At 58.5% G+C, this 18,973-nt stretch overlaps 1 protein-coding gene across 1 annotated transcript; it reads left to right on the forward strand.

Moving 5' to 3' along the window:
* The first annotated feature begins 17 nt into the window (after positions 1 to 17).
* On the forward strand, positions 18 to 14,310 carry PLPP7 (phospholipid phosphatase 7 (inactive)). The gene is made up of 2 exons (XM_045883365.3): positions 18 to 602; positions 13,823 to 14,310. The coding sequence occupies exons 1-2, from the start codon at positions 152 to 154 to the stop codon at positions 14,185 to 14,187; spliced, it is 816 nt and encodes a 271-aa protein (XP_045739321.1). The 5' UTR covers positions 18 to 151; the 3' UTR covers positions 14,188 to 14,310.
* The last annotated feature ends 4,663 nt before the right edge of the window (positions 14,311 to 18,973 follow it).

The following is an 18,973-nucleotide window of genomic DNA, read 5'->3' on the forward strand; positions in this document are numbered from 1 at the left end:
AGCCACGTGCAATCCTCCACTCTATATTTAACAGCTGCTGCGGAGAAGGCAGGGAGGCAGGGAGTGGTGGTGGCTCCCGGGGCAGCTCCTGTCTTCGGGGACAAGGCCTCGCAGCCGGGCTGTCACTGGCCCTTGCCGTGTGAGCGTCACCATGCCAGCCTCCCAGAACCGCGCCCGGGCCCGGGACCGCAACAATGTCCTCAACCGGGCTGAGTTCCTGTCCCTGAACCAGCCCCCCAAGGGGGCCCCGGAGCCCCGCAGCTCAGGCAGGAAGGCCCCGGGCCCCTCGGCACAGCCCCCGCCCCCTGGCGATGGGGCCCGCGAGCGGCGCCAGTCACAGCAGCTGCCCGAGGAGGACTGCATGCAGCTGAACCCCTCCTTCAAGGGCATCGCCTTCAACTCCCTGCTGGCCATTGACATCTGCATGTCCAAGCGGCTGGGGGTGTGTGCCGGCCGCGCCGCGTCCTGGGCCAGCGCCCGCTCCATGGTCAAGCTCATTGGCATCACGGGCCACGGCATCCCCTGGATCGGGGGTACCATCCTCTGCCTGGTGAAGAGCAGCACGTTGGCCGGCCAGGAGGTGCTCATGAACCTGCTGCTAGGTGAGTGTGCCCGCCATCCACCCCCCACTCCACCAGGCCCCCCGGGAGGGAGCCCACGCCACCCCACCCCGGCCAGGAAGAGTGGGGCCCTCAGAAACCAACTGGAATGATCTAATGAGGTTAGACAGGAAGGGTGCCCCAGAAACAAGCAAGCTTCCAGCTTGGGAAAGAGAGAACTGGGGATGTGCCGCCAGGGGCCCCCTCCAAAGTGGGGCCCTCGAGGATGTGGAGACCCTGTGGGGCCCTCCAAGCAAAGGCCCAGCTGTCGGCAGAGTGCACCACTGTGGCCTCGAGGGTGGCGGTCAGGAGTCTGGTGGGGATCCTGATAAGTGTGCTAGAGCGGGGTAACCCCCATCCCAGGGGTTGGGGCCCTTGAGTTCCTAGGCTGCTTGCAGACCGCGCCTGTGAGCTGCCCTGATGCCCCCTCTTTTTGGTTCAGGGACCCTGCCAGGTGCCTGGGTCTGGGGGTGCCGGAGGTCCAGTCTGTGGCTCTGCCCACTGTGGCCACCTAGGGTCCTTACCTGCTGCTCCCCTTGGTGAGTCGCTGGAAGAGCAGCAGGTGAGCTGGTCCTTGGTTCGTCTTAACCATAGTCTCTGCCACCAGTGTCTCTCAGTTTAGCGCTGCCCTGTGCCAGGCGCCACGGGGACCCATGTGGAAGGCAGGCCCTCCCCTCCACTCACGAGGTGACACCCGGCCCCCGTCCTGCCCACTTCCAGGCGCCTCCAGATCCCTAAGGTGCTGGGGGAACCCCAAGCTTCCACCCTCCACGCTGGGCCCATGTGGATCCCCTCGGCCCTCCCAGCGTGGCCACCATTTGGGGCACAGGCAGGTGGAGGTCTCAGCAAACACTGACAAGGGGATGCAGCTCCAGAAGGGGTGTGGGCTGGGCCACCAAGAGCTGTGGTCCCGGAGGAAGGCAGGATAACCAGAGGGGCTGGGGCTGGACACTCTGTGGGTGGGCCGCGGAGGAGGAATCGGTCAGATGCCTCCTACACCCTCAGTGTTCTCTTGTTCTTATTTTTAAATTGTTTACATTACTTGTTATTTCTCCCGAATGGATAGTCCCACGTGACTGGTGCTATTATCACTCCCACTTTACAGATTAGGATATTGAGGTTCCTATAAATAAAGCAACCTGGCCAAGGCTTCAGGGCTGGAGATTGGCGCCGGGTCAGCCTGACACCCAGGCTTGTGCTCTTTCCAGGCGCAGTGCCGTGGGCTTGGGAGCGGGGGGCAGAGCGAGGTGGCTGAGGCGGCCAGGCCAGGGGCTTCCATGGGCAGAACCCTACGCTCAATACCCAAGGTTTCCCCGGGGCTGTTACAGCCCCAGACAGAGCGTCTGGTGTCCAAGGACAGGGCTGAGAAGGCACCCTTGAGCCTCCCTCTCAACCCTGCCCCCTAAACCCTGTCCCCGCGTCCCCTCCCTGGATGACGCTGGAGGTGGTGACACTGTATTGGGAATGTGTCCGGTGTTTAAATGTGTGCCCAGCATTGGTGTTCCCAGCGCACCGTCGCTCTAATCCTCACACAGCCCCGGGAGGGAGAGGCAGTAACTCTTCCCCTCGTACAGAGGAGGAAACTGAGGCACAGGAAGCGGCTTGCCCACGGTCATGCAGCTTGTCAGAGATAGGGCAGGGGTGAGAACTGGGAGCAGCTCTAGCCTGTGAAGATGGCGTTTCTGGCTCGTCCCAGCAACCCGCAGCTGTGGGCACAAAGGTGTCTGCTTCAGAGGATGAAGACCAAGATTCGAGATGTCTTCCTTCTTGAATAAGAATTTATTGAGCTTTATCATGTACCAAATACTATGCCATGAATGTCCTGTATTTCATAATTTAAAAAATATTTTTAATGACTTAATAGGATAAATACTAATATACCCACTTTACAGAGGAGTTAACTGAGGTTCAGAGGGGTCAAGGGACATGTCCACCGCACACAAGTGTTAGTGTTCGGCCCAGGAACCAAAGCCACACCCTCCAGACAGCAAACCCCTCCCCTCCCCACTCACTGTCAGCCTGCAGGCTGGGCGTACCACCCAATCCATTCCAGAAGCGTGAACGCAGCAAGGAGGTGAAGGGTCATATATGCAGTAAGGGAGCAAAGGGTCTGGCGGGATGTTTTCCACCTCCCAGCCCCTCTAGTTACCGAGACCACGGAGAAATGAGGGCCTAGCACAAAGCAGCCGCTCAGAGCCAGCAGAGTGCTCTGTGGGCTCGGCTCACTCTGGGGGATGCAGACCAAGCCCTTCAGTTCCATGGGAGAAAACTCCAGCAAGTAGCCAAGGTGGGTTCTAATCCCACAGCTCTGGCCCAGCCTGCCAAGGGGGCTGCCGGCACCCTTCTCCACCTGGGAGAATAGCCCATCCACTGAGCACAAACTGCAGGGTTCTGTCCATCCTTCAGTCTTGGGGGGCCAAGGCAGCAGCCTTCAATCCTAGAGCACAGGCTCCAAGGTCAGACTGGGCTCTGTCCAGTCCTTCTCTGACCCTTTCTCTCTCTCTTTTTTTTAAAGATTTTTTTTTTTTTATTTGACAGAGAGAGACACAGCGAGAGAGGGAACACAAGCAGGGGGAGTGGGAGAGGGAGAAGCAGGCTTCCTGCCGAGCGGGGAGCCCGCTGTGGGGCTCGATCCCAGGACCCTGGGAATCATGACCTGAGCCGAAAGCAGATGCTTAACGACTGAGCCCCCCCAGGCGCCCCTGACCCATTCTCTTTCTGTGAACTTGTTTAAGCCAGATCCCATCCCCGAGCCTCAGTTTCCTGATCTGTACATGGGGCTCCAGGGTTTATGGGAAGCTGAGAAAGCACTTGGCACAGGGGGTGTCCGATGCCATTCCCAGTGGGGTCCAATGCCACCCAGTACCCTAGGAGTGGAGGCCCCACCTGTACATTTGGGACCTGGGCTCTCTGCGGCCCCAGAGCAGAAAACTCAGGCGCCTTGGGAAATGGGAGCTCTAGCCACGGGGCCTGGGAGGAGTCCCAGCTGGGCCCAGAGGAAGTTCTCTGCACGGCCCCCCTGCTCCGCGCTCCCTCCCCCAGGGCATGCTGCCCAGACTGGAGAAAAAGCCCAAAGGGATCTGGGCCACTGGCAAAACCTTGGTCTCCAGAGTCGGCCGGACCTGGGTGCAAATCCTAGCCCTGCTGTGGGAACTCGGGCAAGGGACTTTCCTCTGTGAGCTTCATTCCCCTCGTCTGTCAAATGGGTGGCTGGGACCGTTCACCAAAGAATACACATAAGAAACCTGGTGCGTCCCAGGGCCCGTGAGCACTCCTGCAGAGTAGTGGTGATCACCATTCTCACCATCACCGGAATCAAAGCAGTCCCAGGTCCCCTGCAGGCTCCAGACGCCTGTAGATGCCACGTCCCCTCCCATGTCCCTCCCCTGCCACCCTCGGCTTGATGATCCCAAAGGGAGCCACATGACAAGTGACCTAGGCCCATCTGGTTTCTTGGTGGGCCTGTGCTTGGTGGACAACGGCTCCCATGTCTTGTTGCCGTGATCTCTTTATTGAGATTTTCCTGATTATGAAAACTGTACATTCTTCTTGTTCTGTATCATTTTTGTAATTTTTCATTTATTTGAGAGAGAGAGAGAGAGTGGGAGAGAGAGCGAGCACAGACGGGGGTAGGGGAAGAGGGAGAGGGAGAAGCAGACTCCATGATGAGCAGGGAGCCCCACGCAGGGCTCGATCCCAGGACCCCAGGATCACGACGTGAGCCGAAGGCAGACGCTTAACCAAAGGAGCCATCCAGGCGCCCCACTGTATCATTTTTTACTGTGAAAAAATAGACACGATACAAAACCTACCATTTTGACCACTTTTAAATCCACACTTCATAAGCATTAAAAACATTCACCATGGGGCGCCTGGGTGGCTCAGTCGTTGGGTGTCTGCCTTCAGCTCAGGTCATGATCCCAGGGTCCTGGGATCGAGCACCGCGTCGGGCTCTCTGCTCAACGGAGAGCCTGCTTCTCCCTCTCCCACTCCCCCTGCTTGTATTCCCTCTCTCGCTGTGTCTCTCTCTGTCAAATAAAAGGATAAAATCTTAAAAAAAAAAAAAAAAATTCACCATGTTGTGACCACGCCCATCTCCAGAACTTTTTCATCTTCCCAAACTGGAACTCAGCCCCCATAAAGACTAACTCCCCATTCTCCCCTCCCCCAGCCCCTGGCGCCCACCATTCCACTTCCTGTCTCTATGAACTTGACTTCTCTCGGGACCTCAGAAAGGTGGATTCACATGGTATTTGTCCTTCTGCATCTGGCTTATTTCACTCTGCCTCGTGTCCCCCAGGTTCCTCCATGTTGTAGCAGGTGTCAAGATTCCCTTCCTCTTTAAGGCCGAATAATACTCCCTGGTGTGGGTAGACCACACCTTGTCCATCCATCATCCATCAGTGGGCACCTGGGTTGCTTCTGTTGTGAATAGTGCTGCTGAGAACACGGGTGTGCATACATCTATTCAAGTCCCTGCTTTCAGTGCTTTGGGGTAAATACTCAGAAGTGGAATTGGCAGGTTAAATGGTAATTCTATGTTTAATTTTTTGCGGGACCCCCATACTGTTGCCCATGGCCGCTGCACCGTTTTCTGTTCCCACCAGCGATGCACAGGGGCTGCGAGATTTCTCCGTGTCCCTGCCAACACCTGCTGTTTTCTGGGTTTTGATAATAACCATCCTAGTGAGTATGAAAAGTGGTATCTCGTGGTTTTGAGTTGCTTTTCCTTAATGATTAGTGATGTTGAGCACCTTTTCATTGTATGTTCCTACAGTAAGGAAAACTCAAACATTACAAGGACAGATGATGAAAAAACCCTTACACCCCCCCCCCCCAGGGAGTGACACCCGCTGCGTGGGCCTCTGGCCCCACGTCCCTTTGCCTCAAGCTTGGAAGGTTCAGAAACCAGAACCGGTCCCTCAGCCTTGCATCACCCCTACGCCCACCCAGCCCCCCTGGGCCGGCCCTCCATATAATCTATGTTGTCGGCTCTCCCTCACCGCGCACCGGGTCCTGCTCTCAGGGACAGCGTGGTGATGACTATCCCCGAGACTTGCAGAGCCTGTCCCTATCGATGGCGACCTAGGCTGCCCCTAGCCTTCCCTGCCAGCTCTGCAGGGGGAGAGCAGTCCCCCTCCTTCCCCCACCCCTGCTTCACTTGTCATGTCTCAGTGGGGCTCGGAGAGGTGTCGGTCCCTCTGGGGGGCCTTCAGCCGCCCCCCGCCCAGGCACCGTCCTAACGGCTGCCCTTGCAGCCATGTGCAATTGGGCAGGCTCGTGTCTACACTGCTTGGCACTCAGCTGAGTGAATAGATGTTGCCGTCAGACTCCCATGCCCGTAGTTTTGATTTCCTTGTACCTTGATGGTTTTCAGAGATAGGTAGAGCCGGCTTTAGTATCTGGATTCTTCAGTTGAGCAATGGAAACCTGCAAAGTTACAGAACGTGCGCAGGATCGCTCAGGCCAGGGGAGATAGAGACAGGCCGGGGCCCATGTGTCGGCCTCCCGGGTGCCCGGGGCTGGGGGCGTGGCTCCGGGTGACGTCAGGGGCTGCCCAGGTCAGGAGAGGTGCCCGGCATGTGCGCACACACACACACACACCACTCAACTCAGCAGAGCAGAGGTCCCAGTGTTAAGAGACTGGAAGGTTCTCGCCTACTCTCAGGACTCCCCCACCCCCACCCCACTCCTCTGCTACCTTCACCCCTCCCCAGTAGCTGCATCCTGCTGGAACCGTGTGCTTGTTTTTTTGTTGTTGTTTTTTTTAAAGATTTTATTTATTTATTTGAGAGAGAGAATGAGATAGAGCGAGAGCATGAGAGGGGGGAGGGTCAGAGGGAAAAGCAGACTCCTCGCTGAGCAAGGTGCCCGATGCGGAACTCGATCCCGGGACTCCAGGATCATGACCTGAGCCGAAGGCAGCCGCTTAACCAACTGAGCCACCCAGGCGCCCACGTGTGCTTGTTTTTTAAAATAACTTTTGTGTGCGTGTGCTGAAATGCACATAACATAAAATTTATGATTTTAACCATTTTTAGGTGCTAAAATTCAGTAGCATTTAAGTGCATTCACATTGTGTGCAACATTTACCCCCATCCACCTCCAGAACTTTGCCGTCTTCCCAAAGTGAAACTCTGTCCCCAGTAATCAAAAACTCCTCATTCACTTACTTCACTTGTCAGAATGTCCTCATCCATCCCCCAGCTCTTAGTAAACACTACTTTCTTCCTGTCTCTATGAGTTTGTCTATTCTAGGGACCTCATGAAAGTGCAGTCATGCAATATTTGTCCTTTTGTAAAAATAACTTTTTTTTTTTTAAGATTTATTTATTTGAAGGGCATCTGGGTGGCTCAGTTGGTTAAGCGTCTGACTTTTGATTTCGGCTCAGGTCATGACCTCAGGGTCCTGGGATCGAGCCCCACATCAGGCTCTGCCCTTAATGGGGAGTCTGCTTGAGATTCTCTCTCTTCCTTTGCCCATCCCCCCCGCTCATGTGCTCTCTCTCTCTCGCTCCCCACTCTGTCTCAAATAAATAAACAAATCTTAAAAAAAAAAAAAAAGATTGATTTATTTGAGAGAGAGAGCGGGGAGGGGCAGAGGGAGAGGGAGAGAGAGAACCTCAAGCAGGCTCCACACCCAGTACAGAGCCGGATGTGGGGCTCGACCTCACGCCCTGAGACCCTGACTTGAGCGGAAACCAAGAGCCACACGCTTAACTGACTGCAGCACCCAGGTGCCCCTGTAAAAATAACTTTTTAAAAATGTGCCCAAGTAATGCCTGTTTGTGGTAAGGAAAAATTTAAATACAGAATTACAAAAAGACCATGAAAATCACCCTCATCTTCCCACCTAGAGAGAAGCACTGTTACCATTCAGTGCGGTGCCCTCCAGACTTTTTTTCTCTGCCTATAAACACATTTACATCTTATTTTATAAGAATGGCATCCTACTTAAATCCTGTTTGGTGCTTGTCCTTTCCTACTTAACAGAAAACCCCACCGTGCTCCCTCGGTGGCTATAAATACACATCCACCTCATCATTGGCGTTGGCCTCAGAGTGCACCATTGTCTAGACTTGGCCACGATGTGTCTCATCCGGCTCCTACTCAAGGGCATGGGGTTGGTGCGGCTTCCAGTGTTACGAAGAATGCTGCAGTGGCCACCCTTGACCGTGAATCATGGGGCACATCCCTAATTATTTCCCGAGGAGATATTCCTACAGGCCGGAGAGCTGAGTCAAGGGAGATGTGTTGTGAAGACTTCTAAGTCTGAGGCCAAATGCCCTTCAGAAAGTTTAGGCCCATTTACACTGCCCCCCAGCACCGTGGGCTGGTCCCCCCAGCTCCTGAAGGAGCTGGAATGAGGGATGAGAGGCAGGGTCGACCCCCAGGCCAGGAGCGCTGGGACCCCTACTCCCAGCCTCAGCCAGTGAGAGTCGCAGCCCACAAACCTGTCCCCCCAGCAGCCAACAAGGAGCCCCCGAATGGCCTGGCTCTGCTCCTTCCTGAGGGCATGGCCTCCACAGGGGCCATGAGAGGTCATCCCAGCCGTTCCCCTGCCTCCGAGCAGACACGCACACACGCACGCACGTGCGGCCAGCCACAGGCAGTCAGGAGACCTCAGGAGCAGCCAACTCCAAATCCCCCATGATAGCTGTTCTTTTCTAAGGAAGCTCTGGTTCCTGCCTCGCCCCTGCACCCCTGCAGCCCCATTTCCTTGGGCAGCACAGGCCCCCAGGGTCTCTGGTTTGGGGGAGGACAAAGGGTGCTGAGGCAGGGTCCCGCCCTGCTCGGAGGCCGGGAGGCCGCTGGGGCAGCCGGGCCTGGGGGTCCAGGCACCTCAGAGTCCCGCTTGCTGAGCATGGAGATGGCCCCCAGGACGAGCATGAGAGACGGTGAGGGAGGCCCGACCCTGTCCCAGGCGCCGTTGAGGTAGCGCTTCCTACGAGTAGCCCTCGGGCGGCCTCCGGGATTTTGTCAATGAGGGGAGGGAGGCTCGGACAGAGGGACGTGCCAAGGTCACGCAATTTGCAAGCAGCTGCCCTTGAAGCTGACCTCTGACTCTGGAGCCCAGCTGCGTGCCCTGGCTGACGGGGCGGGGGGGAGGCCGGGAGGTCCCCTGCTCGGCCCGCTCAGGTTAGCTGTCGGGGGGCAGCGGGCTTCGGCTACTCTCCTGCCCCTCGCCCCCCAGTGTCCTGCCAGGCGGCCCTTCCCCGAGGGGCCGCCCTTGCCTCCCTCCAAGTCCGGGAGGAATGTAGGTCAGGGAACCTGACGGCAGCGGGCGAGCGGAATTCACGGAGCCCTGAGTGGTGGCGCCATTTGCTTCTATTTCTGGGCCGTAGATTATGCGCTGACAATGTCAGAATCACGGTCACAGGGAGGGCTGGCCACGGCGCTGGAGGAGGGGAGGGCGGCCCTGTCAGGGCAGCAGGAGCGGGGCTGGGGGGTGGGAGGCCCAGGGAAGCCTCGGCTCGGGGCGGGTCAGAGGCAGCTCCTGTATGGGAACTCTGAATCCAGGGCTTGTGCCCGCCTGCCGCCTCGGCCAGCCTGCTTCTCCAGCCCGGGCCCGGCCCCACCTGACCTACCCAAGAACTGGAGGTCAAGTGAACGAATGAACACGGCTTAGGATGGCCCAGCGGTCTCCGAGGGGCACGGGGCGAAGGGGTAGAGTCTCTACCGCATTATGGCCTCAAGAGACAGAACCAGCCAGAAAGAGCAGCAGGTTCCCCAAGGCCCAGATGCAGGGTTCTTAAGTCATGGGACACAGGCAGCCTCCGAGGCCTCCGTTCAGGGGGGCAGGGGAGGGTCGAGGAGCCGAGCGGCCCCCCCCCTCCCCCCCCCCGCAGCTCCACCACCGGGCCGCCTCGGTCATCTGGTTCATGTACCGAGTCTTTGTAAATGCTTTCACCGGGGAAAAAGCGCTCTGCTGCCGCGTGGAGGGTGTGGGTCTAGCTCCGTTCTTGGCCTGTGGATCCTGACCACTCATGCGGGGAGCTGGGGCTTGTGGGGAGCTGGGGGCACAAGCCCTTCTTGCCTTCAGCCACCGAATCTGAGCCGGGCCCTGAGCTGGGGGCCCCCACGGGGCAGCCTAGACGTGCCAACGCTGCTCCCGCCCAACGCCTCCGTGGACACCTCGCCAGGACTCACACTTGTCTGGGAAGGCAGATTTCAAACCAGCAGCAACTTGCCAAGTTGATGAGCCCTGGTTTTTTGGCTGGGAAACTTGGTCACCGGTTGGACAGACGACTGTGTCTTCCAGTGGCTACTGTCCAGATTGGCTCTGGTCCACGTTAGCCCCCCGCCAGACCCCGGCAGCCCACCCGACATGCAGACTGTGGCTGGCCACTGCCCCCCAGCACCAGGGAAGCCCGGGCCCTGGACGCTCTGACTTCCCTTCAGGTGACGATGGTTGCAGGACGGGGCCATGTAAAATCTGACCCTGGTGGGAGCTCACAGAAGGAAACCCTTTCGCTGGTGCACCTGCTTGATGGCAGCTAGCTGCCAGGTCGGGCCGGCTGGGACTGAGGGAGGATGACAGCGGCCATGCCATCGACCGGCACACACAGGCTGTGCTGGACGCCTCTCGGGCACTGAGGAGCTCACTGTCCTGGATGAGCCCTCTACAGGTGAGTGGGCCAAGGTCCTGAAAAGTGAAGGACTCGTCCTTAATTAGTGCAGGGAGAACTTGACCCCACCTGTGATCCTGGAAGCTGTGAGTTGAACCCCCACCCCAAGAACTGCCCCCCTCCTGCCTGGCCTCCTGCCGTTCCTGCTCCATGAGGCCAAGAGCCCCAGGGGTCAGCTGCCTCCCTTCAGCTCCCCCCTGCCCTGGGGATCTGGCAGGCCCGGTCCCTCCGTCCTGCTGGGACTGTGACCTCCCGCAGGCTCCAGCTGGCTCCCCGCCTGGGCCTGGCCTCCACCTGGGTCAGTGGGCTGGCCAGCCACACACCTCCCCAGCTGGCTAGCTCCCGGAACGAGTTGCCATGGAAATGCGGGGTAGGCGCCTGTAGAACGAGGTTCCCTCCCTCCCTGCCGCTCGGCCTCCCTCAGGCCGGCAGCCTCTCCGCCCACCGCTCCCTGCTCTTGGCCTCCCTTGCTGGCCAGGCACCTGCCAAGGGGGGCAGATATCAGCTATGGAGAGGGGAAGGCCCGGGAGAGGCCAGGGGTCCAGATCCCAAACCAGGAGACCAGATAGCAGGCAGTAGTCCTGGGGGGTTGGGGGGGGTTGCAGGTAACAAGGAAGGCCAAGAAGTTCCGCACAACTAACCAGGGAACGCAGTGTGAATTTGGGAGCGATCTGAACACCCCATGCTGGGACCTTTCAATAAACATGCCACAGAGCTTCATCTGCCACAGCTGTGGGAGTCGGGGGGGGGCAGGGGTGTGGCCAGACTTTCCCAAGCAGGTTACGGAACCGTGTGCAGAGCGTGTCACAGATGTTATTAAATCTATGCATGCTCTGGGGCGCCTGGGTGGCTCAGTTGGTTAAGCGTCTGCCTTCAGCTCAGGTCATGATCCCAGGGTCCTGGGATCGAGCCCCACATCGGGCTCCCTGCTCGATGGGAAGCCTGCTTCTCCCTCTCCTGCTCCCCCTGCTTGTGTTCCCTCTCTCGCTGTGTCTCTCTCTGTCAAATAAATAAATAAAATCTTAAAAAAAAAAAAAATCTATGCATGCTCTGTAGGCGGATAAGGGTCTGGAACGGCGGCAACCTGTGGGTGGCAGGATTACAGGTGATTTAAAATTTTACTCTTGTTTTCTAATTTGTAAACTTTCTACAGTGAATACCTACTGCATCATTTTTTTTTTTTCCAAAAGTTGGTTGGATTTTTCCCCATGTCTGAGCAAGAGCCACTGTAGGCCAACAATTTGGGTTTCCAGAAAAGCCCCCATCGTGCAGCTGCAGTGAATTATCGCATAGTGGCCATCAATCCACCTTTCTCTGGCCCTCCGGCTGTGCCAGGCATGGCGGGGGACAGGCTTGCCCCAGTGTGCTGGGACGTCCCTGTTTGAGCCCTGAATGTCTTGTGTCCCAGGAAACCCTTCTGTCCCAGGCATACTTGAGAAGGCTGGTCACCTGGGCCTGACCCCCTCCAGGAGGTAGGTGTCTGTGATCTCATCGTCCTGGTGAGGAAAGGTGAGTAATTTGTCCAAGGTCGCACAGCCAGGAGGCTCCCAGACTGAGGTGCGAACCAGGGTCTCTGTGACACTCTTGAGCTTGGCCATCACACCATGATGCCTGGTCTCCTCTGTCACCTGAAGAAGGGTTTCCAGGTGCTGTGATCGATAGGCGTCTAGGCATCTCCAGGGGCCTTTCTAAGGGTGGGGACAGTTTCCTCGGAGGTCCCCCTCATTGGCTGTCTGGATGCCACTGTGATCAGCTGGGTGAAACCGGAGCCTTGGCACGATGCCTTCCTCTAACAGCACAGAGAGACAGAGCACCCCTTCCAAGGCCACACAGCACGGAGTGGGTGGGCGGAGGCAGGATGGATGAAGACCCAGGTCTCCCCCGTGCTCCCAGATGGGAGAAGAGCTCACACCCCTGGCCATTCACCCCAGGCAGTGACTTCACGAACATCTAGAGACTGCCATTCTGTGCCTGGCCCTGGGCACAAACCTGTGAATGAGGGGGCTCCGGCCCGGCCTCCATGGAGGGATGGTGCAGGGAGGCAGGGAGGAGCCGATGCCGAGTGTCTCACCAGCCAGAGGGTTCCTTGGCTGCAGCTGGGCGAGTGACGAGGAGGGGAAACGTGATGTGCTGGGAACGCGCCATTCAGGGCCTGACCTGGAGGTCAGGGAAGGCCTCCCTGAGGAGGTGACGTTCATGCCAAGGCCTGAAGGATGAGGGAGAATAAGTCAGTGGGGGAGGGAAAGGGCGGAACCCTCTGGAAAGGAGGAGCCACAGGGATGAACGGTCCCATCTCCAAGGCTTTGCCATGTCGTCTGTAACATGGGGGGGGATGGTGTGGTTTGGTTGCTGCAGAAACTAATGTGACAGGGTCCCTCCTAAAGAGACACGTAGCGTCATCGTAGGACGCGGTGACCCCACCCGTGGGTGTGCCCCCACAAGAACTGGAAAGAGGCGCTGACAAATACTCGCACACAAACATTTGTAATAGCCGGGAGGTGCTGGCCGCCCAGATGTCCGCGGACAGATGGACGGAGACACCAACCGTGTACGTCCAGACAGGGGAATATTATTCAGCCTTGGCAGTGAGGAACGGGCCCGTGCCGTGGGGATGATTCCCTGTTTGCGAAACGTCCAGAAGAGGCCAATCCATCAAGACAGAAAGCAGACGAGGGGGCTGTGGGGAGGAGGACAGGGGCTGGTTACTTACTGGGTAGGGGACCCCCTTTCGGGGTGATCAACATATCTAGGAACTGGATAGAGGTGATGGTTGCCCAGCCCTGTGAATGTACTAAATGCCACTGAGCTGTGCACTTAAAAATGGTTTGTTGTAAGTGACGTGAATTTCACCTTAACTTTTAAAGATCAGGGATGGAGGGACGCCTGGGTGGCTCAGTCGGTTGAGCGTCTGCCTTCAGCTCAGGTCATGATCCCAGGGTCCTGGGATCCCTGCTCAGCAACGAGACTGCTTCTCCCTCTGCCTCTGCCCCTCACCCCGCCCCCTCGTGCTTGCTTGCTTGCTCTCTCTCTCTCTCTCAAATAAATAAAACCTTTTAAAAAATAAGTAAAAAAAACAGAGGTGGTAATGAGCTGCTCTCAACACGGCAGGAACCTCAGGGAGGTCCTTCGAGAACAGTCACCAGCCAGGGCAGTGGGTCAGGCCCTCCGAGGGGCCCCCAGGGGCCAGTGATACCCCCCAATGAGCCACCCTCTCATGCAGCACCTTTCCTGAGCACCATGAACAAATTGGGTCCGGACCCTCTCGGAGCACCTGCAGCATCAGGGAAGAGACGAGAGAAATGCTAAGAAAGTGTGTGATGTGTCAGGGCTGGGAAACGCTGTAAGGAAGAAGTCGGGGAGGGGTGGAGAGTGCCAGGGCTGTGGTAAACAGGTGGTCGGGAAGGCATGAGCCCGTGGATAGCCCAGGAAAAGGGTTCAGCCAGAGGGAACGGCATAGGCAAAGGCCCTGAGGTGGAAACATGCCCAGGGCTGAGCGTGGCTGGAAGGAAGAAAGCAAGACGGGGTGGGGGTGCTGAGCTGTGAGGGGACACTGACCGTCCCTCGGGCCTCTCTCTCTCTCTGTCTCGCCCACAGCTCTGCTCCTGGACATCATGACGGTGGCCGGCGTCCAGAAGCTCATCAAGAGGCGCGGCCCGTTCGAGACAAGCCCCAGCCTCCTGGACTACCTCACCATGGACATCTACGCCTTCCCCGCCGGGCACGCCAGCCGCGCGGCCATGGTGTCCAAGTTCTTCCTCAGCCACCTGGTGCTGGCGGTGCCCCTGCGCATCCTGCTGGTGCTCTGGGCCTTCTGTGTGGGCCTGTCGCGCGTGATGATCGGCCGCCACCACATCACGGACGTCATCTCGGGCTTCATCATCGGCTACTTCCAGTTCCGCCTGGTGGAGCTGGTCTGGATGTCCTCTAACACCTGCCAGATGCTCATCTCCGCCTGGTGAGCCACCTGCCCGTGGCTCAGGACCCAGGGTGGCCTGAGAGAGGGGACAGGAGGAGCAGGGCCAGCGGGGGGGGGGGGGCGGCAAACCCGTGGCCTCATCTCCCCCATCTCGGTTGGAGGCTGGTGACCTCAGCCAGGCCGCCCCGAGGGCCGGTGTGGCCGGTAGTGCCGAGTGTCCCCGCTCCTGCACTGAGACTGAGTGTCCTCTCGAGGCAGGCTGGGGGCCCGTGGGACAGCCGTGCTCTGCTTCTGCCCTGGAGAAGGAAGGCGAGAACCAACGTGGCAGGAGCAGGGCCGAGCCTTGACCTGTCCCTTCGTTGTCATGACTGCTGAGCGCTTGGCCGTGCCCCCAGGCCACAGTGCGATGCCTGACAAGACACCCCCAGCCACCGCCCATCCGGGGCGAGAGCTTAGGGCAGCACTTTCCGACGGGTGCCCTGCCGGACGCCGGCCTGCAAGACGCTTTTGGAAGAAAAAGGTTTTGTGGTCAAATAATCTTGGGGAATGCTGCATAGTCTGCCCCCATGCTGGCCGTTCACAAGGTCCATTGCTGTCATAAAGGCTCTGACAAGTCCTGTAGAAACGCTTCCTGTCAGACCCGGCCCAGCTCCGTGTTTCCTCAACTTATTTGGCCTCAGACCCGTTTTCTCGAGGAACAGCTGCGAACCCCCAAAGATCCGCTGTCTCCTTAAGCACGTTTTGGGAGATGCTGCCCGCGAGCCGGAGGGCCTGAGCGAGAGTGGGCCTCTTCCAGAGCCCAGGGAGGCCGGGTGTCGCGTGCCGCCTGCGGAGAGCCCCCGGCCATGGGCGTCGGTGCCGCTTTGGCCCCCAGGGGCCGGATTCCGTGTGACCCGATAGGTCATTTCCAAGTACCCATCATGGGTGTGCGTTTCATGTGAGGACACAGATGACAGGCAGCGGACCCTCTCCCAAGTGCTCTCTCGCGCGTGGCGCACGTTTCCGGGCAGGACAATCTCTGTTGACATCCAGGGTGGGATTTCTTCAGCCCCAGACAGGCCAAGGTGTCAAGTGTTCAGGGGCCAAGGGGCTCCTAGACTTTTCCAGGCTGGTGGGTCGTTCTCCCTGAGGTCACTGTCTGGGGTTCCAGGGCCTGGGTCATGAACAGCTCGGGATGCCCCTAAGGTGCCGCTGTCGGGGTGTCCCCTGGGGGCCCAGACCCTCTCTTGCTCCAGCCTCAGGTCTCCCTGGCTCCCTGCCCCCGAGCCAGTGGACAAGCCATCAGGCCAACACAGGCGAGCCCGAGGAGAGCCATGACGAGGGGTGTCAGGGGAGCTCGGGCCAGGGGCCAGCCAGGAAGGAGGGGAAGAGTGTTCCGGTCAGGGGGAGGAGGGGGCAAGGAGGCCGTGCCTGCAACAGATTAAGGGGAGTCCCACATGGCTGCGCCCAGAGAGCAGGGTAGGGGGGAGATGCGTCAGGCTGGGGCCGAGGCTCGGGGTTCCCGGAGCGAGCGCTTAGTGTGTGAGGGCTCGACACCTTACGTCAGGCCTCTGACGTGGGGCCACTGACGTGCCCATGGTGCGGATGAGAAAAAGAGGCCCAGAGAGGGGAGGTGACTTGCCCAAGGTTGCAGGGGGCAGTATGTTGGGGCCCACCACCCCCATCCCCGCCACTTGGCTCAGCTTCCCAGGGCTACCCTAGCGAAGTGCCACAACCCAGCGGCCTGAAGCCCCTGTGAGACTTATTCTCGCACAGATCCAGAGGTAGAGGCTCAAAATCAAGGGGTCCGCGAGGCCATCCTGCCTCTGCGACTCTGAGGAGAGCCCTGCCTTTCCCGTCCGGCTTCTGCTGGTGCCCGGGGTCCTGGGGTTATGCTGGCCACGGCCCCACAGTTTTCTGTCCCTGCTCAGCCCCGGCAGGAGCTTCTCCCTGCTTCCGTGTCTCCTCTGCTCTGAGGACAGCGGTCACAGGGGGGTCAGGACCCACCTCCTCCAGTGTGACTTCGTTTTAACCAACATCTTAATCACATCTGCAGAGACCCTATTTCCAAATAAGGTCACGGTCATAGGTACTGGGAGTTAGGACTTCAACATATCTTTTGGGGGAGGCCACAATTCGACCCATAACACCTATGATCCTTTGGGGGAGGAACCCACCTTTGTTCTCAGCCAGGCCACGGGGACAGGGCAAGGACAGGGCACGTTGCCATCGGCAGAGGGGCCCAGCTGCCAGTGATGGAGGGGGAGTTGGGTCTCCAGACCCAGAATGTTCCACCGGCCTAGCCCTCGGGGCCTGACCACCCGCCCCTCCTGCTGCAGGGGACCCAAATCCTCACCACATCCTCCATGGTTGTGGCTCCCCCCACAGCCGGGCCGGGGCATGGTCCCTGCAGACAGGACCCTCCCGCCCCCCCCCCACCTGCCCACTCTCCCAAGACCCCGGGGCTGCTCTCTTGAGCCCCCAGGGTTCCCTGCCCTGCTGGGGGTGCAGGACATCCACACCTTGTCTTTCCCCTAAAGGGGCTCTGGGGAACCAAACTGGCCAGGCCACCACGATGAAAAGCCCCAACTTCCAATCTGGAGCATTGGCTGCTTCTGGAGTCTTTTAAAATACATTCTGCACGTTTCCCCAGATGCTCTTGGGTGATGAGTTTCTGAGATGCTGAGCAGAAGGGGTGAGGGTGTCTTCCTTCCCCAACTCGCCCCCACCCTGGAAATCTGTCATTCACGGTGGATCCTCCTCCAGCCTTGGGCTGGGGATGGGCAGCTGCCCCCTGGGGCCCATCTGCGGGGGTTGGGGGGTGGTCTCTGGAGTCTGTAGGATGAGGAGGGGTTTCTGAAGAACGGAGGGCTCTCAGCAGCCGCCCTAAGGGTTAGAGGGGGCTGGTGGGATCCCAAGTGCCTAATAAATGGTTAAGAGGAAAGGTCCCTGGGAAGTCTTGTCTGGGAGGCACATCCTGTGGGGTGTCGGTCACGCTGGGTGCTAGAGACCCAGGCTCAGGCCAATGTCAGCACTTCTGGGCAGGGGTGACATCCCCTCTAGGAGCCCCCATGTACTGCTCGGTCAGATAGGGATGACAGTGGTCCCCGGGAGGTCCTGTGTGACTCAGGGGTGCCCTCCATGTGGGAGCCTGGCAGGTCTGTGCTCAAGGATGCCACCCAGGCCTCATGGATGGATTCCTCCAAGGGAGCCCACAAGAGCAGAGCAGAAGGAGAGGGGTTGATTGGCAGGGAGGCTGCAATTCCTCAGGAACCTGCCCTCACCCCACTGTTGGTGGAGAGCGCCTAGGGAGGATGTGGGAGGGCAGGGGTGGCTGGGGAACAGCTCCCAGAGCCCCAGTGTTGGAACCAGAGGCAGTGTGTTCATGTGCTCACGTGGGTACAGTAAATGCCCTTCCATGACCAGAGCCAACAACTGCTCTTTTTATTTATGGTGAATTCTGAGAGCTGGTTTCGGGATGGTAAACCAATCCGGCGTACCTGGGATGAACCCCAGGGGTCAAGACGCAGTACCCTTTCTAAATACTGCTAGACTGGACTGGATAAAGATTTTGTTAAGGATTTTTGCCTCTATATCTGTGAGGGATGTTTGTGCTGTGTCCTTGATCTGTCTGTGTCTGCTTGGGTCATCAGGGTAATGCTGGCCTCTTCTTTGTTTCTGAGAGTCTGTTCAGCACGGGCATGATTTTTTTCAGATCTCAGGCCTCTCCTTCTTTCCTAACCTCTCAGAAACCACCGCTCAGTGGAGCTGACCCTTCAATTTACAACTGACTCTGGGGAGAGGAGGGGAGAGGAGGGGAGGGGAGGGCAGAGGGAAGGGGGGGTGGAGGGGAGGGAAGGGGAGGGGAGAGCAGAAGAGGGGAGGGGAGAGCAGAAGAGGGGAGGGGAGGGGAAGAGAGGAGAAGGGGAGGGGAGAGCAGGAGAGGGGAAGAGAGGAGAGGGAAGAACAGGAGAGGGGAGAGGAGGGGACTTAGCCATATTTTACAGGCAAGAAGTATAGTCGATGTACAATGTTTCATTAGTTTCAGGTGTACTGCTTTTTAAAAAAACAAAGTAAAATCCCACTGTGCCAGAGGGCTGCCATGTTGTCTGAAGTCCGCCTCGGCCAGACTCCCCGCCGCTGTGCCAGGCTGGATGTCAGGTAGGGCAGGATCAAGCCCCAGGAGCTGTCTATACACCTCCTCCACCCTTCCTTCCCCTCCCCCTCCGTCAGCTGGACCCAGACCCCAGGGGCTTCTGCTCACTCCTCCTGGGGGCTGGAGCTGGTCCTGAATTCACCCAGTGCCCTCCCACCTCTAATCTTTCCCATCCTGTCCCCCCTCCCCACGCCCAGCCACCATGGCAAAGGCGATCCCTTCCCAGAGTGTGGAAGAACAGGAATCCAGAGACTACCTGCAGGAATGGTGACCACGGAAACCTGCAAAGGTTATTTCCCTGGCCGAGCAGGAATGTGTGGCTTGTCCCTGATGTTGCTGTGACCAAGGGCTCCGAGGGGGTGTGGACAGCAGGGCTGTCGCATGTTAGGGAGGATCTAGGCGGAGCCTCTTTGACAGAGAAGGTGGCCACCCCAGCCCTCAGTGGCTCCTGGTGCCGTAAGGAAAAGGCCTGAGGACATGTCCCCTCAAGGCGGCCGGGCCCCAGAGGTGTGGGCCAGAGCTTCCCACACCTGGATGTCCTCTGTCAAGGTCACGTGGTCAGAGGGCCAAGCTGGAGTTGGGCTGGGCAGGGTGGTGTTGAGGAAAAGAGCGCACACGTGGGAGTCAGATCCAGCTTCAAATTCTGGCCCTGACGAGTCTCTGAGCCCTCTGAACCTCAGTTTCCCCCTCTACA

The sequence above is a fragment of the Mirounga angustirostris genome, unplaced genomic scaffold (assembly GCF_029215605.1).
Source record: "Mirounga angustirostris isolate CCGP_5_RB_7025 unplaced genomic scaffold, mMirAng1.0.hap1 SCAF_15, whole genome shotgun sequence".
NCBI classification, from domain to species: Eukaryota; Metazoa; Chordata; class Mammalia; order Carnivora; family Phocidae; genus Mirounga; species Mirounga angustirostris.